The 7,188-nt window shown below is 38.9% G+C and overlaps 1 protein-coding gene across 2 annotated transcripts; it reads right to left on the reverse strand.

Moving 5' to 3' along the window:
* Positions 1-542: 542 nt before the first annotated feature.
* fkrp (fukutin related protein) lies at positions 543-5,447 on the reverse strand. Of its 2 annotated transcripts, none has more exons than XM_008425724.3 (2): positions 5,045-5,447; positions 543-4,052 (listed from the first exon to the last, which is right to left on the reverse strand). In XM_008425724.3, exon 2 carries the CDS (start codon positions 3,945-3,947, stop codon positions 2,358-2,360), a length of 1,590 nt encoding a protein of 529 aa, XP_008423946.2. In that variant the 5' UTR covers positions 3,948-4,052; positions 5,045-5,447; the 3' UTR covers positions 543-2,357. The 2 variants fall into 2 exon arrangements, with proteins under 2 accessions (XP_008423946.2, XP_081471004.1); XM_081614878.1 differs by lacking the exon at positions 5,045-5,447 and adding an exon at positions 4,692-4,971.
* Between the last annotated feature and the right edge of the window lie 1,741 nt (positions 5,448-7,188).

Raw genomic sequence — 7,188 nt, forward strand, 5'->3', positions numbered from 1 at the left:
CAGTGGAGGTTCTGTGTTAAAACATTAAAATGTACACAAAAAAAAAAAATAAATATATATATATATATATATATATATATATATATATATATATATATATATATATATATATATATATATATATTATATATATATATATATATATATATATATATATATATCTGTCAAGCTCCCAGGCCTCTGGTAGAGGACCCGAGCTCAGAGGATGAAACAGACCACCCGCGGAGGGTGAGAAGGGAATTTTTATATATATATATATATATATTTGCAGTTCATGAGTGAACCTGTCTTACATGAAGGACTGGTGTTAATTCTACAGAAATGTGTGAGTATGACATGGATAAACGTGTACTGCTGCAACTTGAAACTTGAAAGTGCTTTTTTTAAAATAATCTTTTGAACTGATGTATTTCACAGTTGATTCCATTGTATTTTATAGTAAGGCTATAGGTACAATTTATTTATTACAGCGTACAAATCTTGCAGTGATGGAGAACTCGTTTCACAAAGTAAAAGCTTGCTCATCGCATCAGACCTGAAAGTGAAGATGCCCCATGATTTTAATATTTATTCAACTGAAGACCTAGAACAACTAAAAACATGAGTTTGCAATAAACAGATTCATAAAAAATAATAAAAAAAGGGAATAAAACATAATGACAAAAAGACGTTTACATATAGCTATGGAGTACCTTGCAAAATCACTTGCACTCATAGCACAATTGAAATTAATAAATGCAATTGTGGCTAACACAAAGTGGTGCAAAGTAGGAGAAAATATAAATATTTAGATCAAAATATATCCACATGTTATATTTAGATTCAAAGAAGCAAACCTCTCTGAGCTTCTTCACCCCTACGCACCCCATCGGTCTCTCAGGTCAGCAGATCAGCTGCTCTTGGAGGTACCGAGATCCAGGAGGAAGCTCAGAGGGGACAGGGCTTCTCTGTCATGGGGCCAAAGTTATGGAACGACTTGCCTTTGCAGGTCAGAGAGGCCCCTTCACTGTCCACTTTTAAAGCTCGTCTTAAAACCCATTTATTTTACTTGGCTTTCAAATCTGGCGGGATCTAGTTTTAAATTGTATGTTTGTTTTTAAACTGTAAGTTTGTATTTTTTTTATTCTTATGTTGTGTTTTAATGTACAGCACTTTGTATCAGCTGTGGTTGTTTTAAAGTGCTTTATAAATAAAGTTGGTATGGTATGGTATGGTAAATTCTCTAAGTGTACAGTTAAGTTAATTTTTGCGTGAACAGCTTAAAAGTATCTACATTTTTAACATAGTAGTTTGAAATGTAGCTTTTTATATTCCACATTCATTTGGTTCCTAATTGAAGATCGTCAAGCTTCAATCTTTTCATTTGAAACACAATTACAGTCAAAAACATTGCATGGAACATCAATAAATCATGAAAACAGAATGCAAAATTAAGCAAAACTGTTTGCAAGAAATGTAAATTGACACAAACCCATTATAAAATGAACAAGGAAACACGAAAAAGGCCAAAACAGGACAATATGGAGATGCAAAATGATGTAAACTGTGGATGTTTGTACTTTACAGATAATTTCTGCTTGACCTGTGCTGGCTTCGAGACTATTTCAACCCAATTGCTCTTGATCCGCTATGTGGCAGTAATTATTTTTGAAACATCTGAAGAACAGAGGCCCTTTGTTTATTCATCTTTCATGGAGGTGTTTGGATCTAAATTTCATCGATCCGCACTAACAATCACTTACACGATAAGGAAACCCAAAAAGGGAGCAGTTGCTGTGAAATAACAAATCTGAAAATCCAGATGTGCAACAAAAGAAACGCAAAGTGCCGATTGGATGCAATAATTGGTAGAACCGTTTAATTTCTTGTGCAATAGATGCAAACTGGCTTTTCTTGTGTGAATTGTGAAGGAAGGCAAAGACAGACAGGACACGTTTAAGGGAACCTGTCGGAAATAGTTACAACTTTAAACCTAAAACACGTTCATAATATTAAATAATCCACCTGTAACATTTATACAGTACAATACATTCAGTCAACTAGAGAGCAAACCATTTGTTGATTGTTTAGGGCTAAGGTCAGTGGACTAGTAGTATTTTTTAAAAGTGTTTCTCTTGAAAAAAGTACCTCACTTTTAAACTTCTAATAACGTTTTTTAACATCAAGCTTAACATTTGAACACATACTAGAAAATTTTGAGCAGCTTTGACATGTTGGCAGCTTGTAAAACTGTAATCATTTTAGCAGTGCATACTCCTCGGGCATGTTTCAACAAAAAATGTTTGAGGTATCTTTTTTTTTTTTTTCTGTAAATAAATACAGTGCAACACAAACAGCCTGAGAGCACCTACTGTCGCTCATAATTTGCTCCTGTCCAGTCTTTTTTTCATAGGGTTGGGGTACTGAGGACTCTCAATCACCCCTTCTCCGAACTTAAGCTCCAGGAAGGCCCTTTGGTTGTTGGGGCCGTAGGCTGTGATGCCAGCGAAGGGCATGGGCACCAGCGGCTGCAGGAAATGCTCTGGGAACTCCACATCCTGTTTGTGCTCTGTCCACGTGTCTTTCGTCATGATGCCGTTGCGCGAGTAGAAAGGCCACAGATCCACGTGCAGGTGGTTGGCCTCGCTGTACTGCACTCGGTAAAAGTCTCCCTCCACTGCCCGCTCCCACACGTAGCCATTAGCATCCACTAGAGAGCCCGAGTCCAGGTTCTTCAGGTGGTCGCAGTTGGGCACGTCCTCCAGGTAGATACCCAGGTCCACGTCGTAGTCCCAGGGTATGATGTCTTGATGGCGGACGGCACCAAGAAGAGAGCCTCCCTCCAGCCAGTAACGCACACCGGAGCTCTCCAGGATTTTAATGACATATTTGGTGGTTTCCCTCAGTGCTCTCAGACAGCATGGAGGCGTCCAGCGATCCAGATACAGGTAGTCCGGCGTGTCATCCTGCACGGTGCCAAAGCAGCGGGGAGTCTCTTTAGTGCAACCAAACCACTGTTCCTTTCCCTCAGGGAGCAGGAGGCGCTTCAGACCGAAGCTCCTCATGAGTTTCCCTGTCGCCTCCTTCAGTCGAGTGTCAGCCTTCCACTGATTGTGAGCAGAGCTGAAAAGTGGCCGGTGGTTTGCCGAGAAACAAGGGCTCTCCAGGAGTTTCACCTTCCAGCCCCTTAAGGTGGTCTGAACGAAAAGGGCAGGAAAGAGGGGGCGCCCCAGAGGTACGGACAAGTTGAAAAGGTCCTCAGTGCGAATCAAGACAACAGCGTCGCCTTGTAAAGCCGTACACACACTCCCACTGCTTCCTGAAGCGGCCGGTGAGTAGGTGGCAGTCCACTCTTTGAGGTTGACCCGCAGGTGGAGGCACTGCACCGCGGATCGTGTTAAAACGGGCACCGCTACCAGCCTCACAGGCCCCCCACCTTCACCTTCCAACTCTTTGATGAGTCTCTCAAAAACTCTCGGCTGCTCCAGCTCCACACCGTCAGGTACCAACAGGACAAACTCTGTCTGCAAGTGAAACTCTGGCCTGTGAGCTTGTGGTGGCTGGTCGGGGCTAGGAGAGAGCACCAAAAGACGGGCACCCTCTGGAAGTACAAGGGGAGGATACGGGAATGTGTCGGCCACAGCCAGAAAGGGAAGCTCTGGACGCTGACGAAGGAAGGAGTTAGCCACATCCCCAACGTAATTCTCAAAGCTTTCAAACTCCCGAAGGAGAACAGAGACACGTGGGCCTCGGCCATGGCCCTCCGCTGCCATTCCTGCATGCTCACCTCCAATGACCCCTAAGGCTCCCCCCAGAAGGGAAGCCGGCCGGGCAACTCTCCTCGAGCCTCTGCCAAGCTCCTTCCTTTTCTCCATCATCTGCTGTTGGGCTCGAGATACATAATAAAGTATGAGGAGGTTGAGGATGATGGCGCCCGTTAACAGACCCTGGCACAAACTGATACGCATGGCAAATAATACTTGTTAGAGTTTCTTGGAGGAAGAATTCAAGATTCAATGAAGGCATCCAGTGGCGGATTTTGGCTCTCCATCTGTTCGGCAGCTGGAGGTAAACTAAAAGCATAAAAAGACAAATAAATGTTATAATGCAATGTGTGTGAAGGCAAAAATGCATTAAATGTATCTTGAACATGTTTTATGATTTTAAAGTGCAACTAACACAACCCAAACCCTACAGTAAATTTAAAGGATAAAGTGGTTCTTAAAATTGTTTGTTGAACAAACATAATGTACTTTACAAAAAAAAATATCTAAGTTCTTTAATTCCATAAATTAACTTTTAAGGGCTTCAAGTGACTTATTTGATTTTCCACAATGGATCTTAGCTTTGGCTAAAAATTATAATGAACCAACTGATATTTTCAAATATAATTCAAACACATATGCAGGCTTTTCATGGAGTCGCTGGATTAAAAATCCACAACAAAAACAGTCAAAAAGTATCAATAATGTTTTATTTAATCTATTTTTCTTCACATTCACTTGAAAATTAAACGTTATATTTCTTTCACATTGTTCCCACAAAAAACAACTGAGAAAACACATGCATCCTCTTTTTGCTAAAGTTTTATGCTTTTTTTTCGGAATTGTAAAACCTAAAATAGGAATAAAATGTGTGTGTGTGTGTGTGTGTGTGTGTGCATGGTTGTTTGTCCTGTGTGTCTCTGTGTTGCCCTGCGACAGACTGGCGACCTGTCCAGGGTGACCCCGCCTCTTGCCCGGAACGTTAGCTGGAGATGGGCACCAGCAACCCTCCTGACCCCACTGAGGGACAAGGGTGATGGATGGATGGATGAAGGAATAAAATGTTTTTTTCTTAATGCTACAACTTCGCAATATAGTGTGTTTTAGAGACAAAAACTCTTTATTCATAGAATATACTCAATACTATGATTATTAAATAAAATCAAATGATACCCAACTTCAACCCAAATCCACACCCACCTCTTCATACAAGCTTTTTTTGGTAACACAGATAAGTTAAATTACTAAATAATACACGCATAACAAGAACAAGTTATCAAACATATTTCAGCTATACTCACCTTTATTTGAATATATATCATACTGCAAGACATTCTTTTGAGCAACCCAGGGAAATCCCCGCATGCATTCGTAATCCGAAACTCTAGAATTTACATTATTTTTTACCATAATATTATTAACACTGTGGTGTATTTTTGTCAGTCAGCTTTGGTGAGCATTAGCTAAGCTGCCTCAACGGGAAGCAGCGAACAAAAACACAAGTCAGTATTATTTACAACGGTGGAGGAAACTGGGTTCTCATTACTGAAAGTAGAAACCTGCAACATTTCCCAGGCATTCATGTAATTAATGCTTTACAATCATCCATGCAAGGAATCTCACCAAACGACTTTAGCATTATGCTAGTACACCTTTTGCCTTTGTTGCTCGGAGCAACCAAAGCGCTTCCTGTTGTCGTCCTTCAGAATAAAAGTATCACATAATTACATTTTCTATCACTTCATTGGGCTATTTTTATTTATTGAGTTTTTACATTTAAAAAAAATCTCAAATTTTCCATCAGGAAGTACTTTTTTGTGGGTATTTTTATTTGAGATAGGTTCTTTCTTAGCTTTCTATTTCAGTTCGTTGTGCATTTGTTACTCGCAAATGTACATTGACCATATATATCTGATAAATAAGACATTGATTTCACTGCCAATGTCACAAATTTGTAAATTTAAAAAAAGCTAATTTAAGGGGAGGGATATGTCATCATTTTGCTTTGTTTAACTTAGTTGATAACTTTACAAGAGGCACTACAGTAGAAGCATTCAGCTGACATTAGTAAACAAAATCATGGGTGTTGTGAGTGACTTTGAACAGATTTGGACAAACTCTCAGAAGAACTATAGGTAGATAATTTATTACATTCAATGTAACAAACTATAACAAATAAATTACATATTGTCTGAACTATGTCTGGGACATTTTTTTTGTTTTTGTTTTTACCGTTTTATTGGGTTCTATGCGCATTTGTTACTTTTAAAACGAGCAAGAAGCTAAATGCTCAAATTACATTGACTATTTATGCGCCAGAGCAGAGACACTGCATGCAGTCTTGATTCAGACTACTCTGGTTGATACCCAAATTGTTTTTTTTCTGACTGCTTAGTAAAGTTGTTTTTTCCTTCCTAATGTTGATTGGAATGATGGTGATAATATAGACTGTACTGCAAATGCATCCATGGAGGCATTATCTTGTAGAATCGGACACATCATAAGTCTGTGTGCCTTAATCAAATAATGTTCTACAACAAAATAGCAAAAACAAAAACTGACAAACTATATCTTAAGTGGAGGGAAGCAAAGTAATTACGTACCTTTGATAACTTTATAAAGAAATGCTGATGAGATAGTGTACTGTAAAGGTAAGTTGGATTTTCTGTTTTCTACTCAATGTGCTGTAAACTTACTAAGAACTAATTTTACATATGACATTTTATATTTGGGTTTGCAATCTGAGATATTTTGTACTTGCGTATAAAAGAATCTGAACCAAAACAAATGGTAGTAGGCTGCAAGACAAAGATTACAGAAAATATTATGCAATTAAAAAAAATACATATAAGATTTGAGAACTTCATTACACTTTTTTCTTCATATTTGTGAAAGTACTGAACTAACACACACACAAAAAAATGGATGGATTGCAAATACAAAATGGTTTATTTGCGGGTCTGATGTAGGAAGAGTTGAAATTGCAATGTGTACACAAAAAGGCACACATTTACCCAGAACCACATAATGAAATAATGTTCTATACTCTACTCGTGACATACTTGCATGCAATCCTGCAGTCTAGTTTTTTTTTCTTTTTTTTGGAAGTATACTCTACTGTGACTTTCACTTGCTAGTCAAGTGGTTCTTGTCATGAAAAAGTTTAAGAACTACTGATCCAACCGAGTGTTTGAAACTATAAATATAGCCAACATTTAAGGAAAACCGAGATGTATATGTGATATGGGGAAACCGGAAGTAAAGTTTTGGGTGGTTTTATGGGGCTTTGCTATGTCAAAACGGTTCTGATCACAAAATGGCAGGAAATGAACTCCCACTGGCGAGATCCTCATTGTATATCAGAGAAAAGAGTCCCGTTATTTGTCACGCAATTTCAGAACCCTTCCGACAGCAAACGCGGGGAAGAGGTTACACAAAATAAAGG

This window comes from Poecilia reticulata, chromosome 13 (genome assembly GCF_904066995.2).
Source record: "Poecilia reticulata chromosome 13, P_reticulata-male-v2, whole genome shotgun sequence".
Lineage (NCBI taxonomy): Eukaryota > Metazoa > Chordata > Actinopteri > Cyprinodontiformes > Poeciliidae > Poecilia > Poecilia reticulata.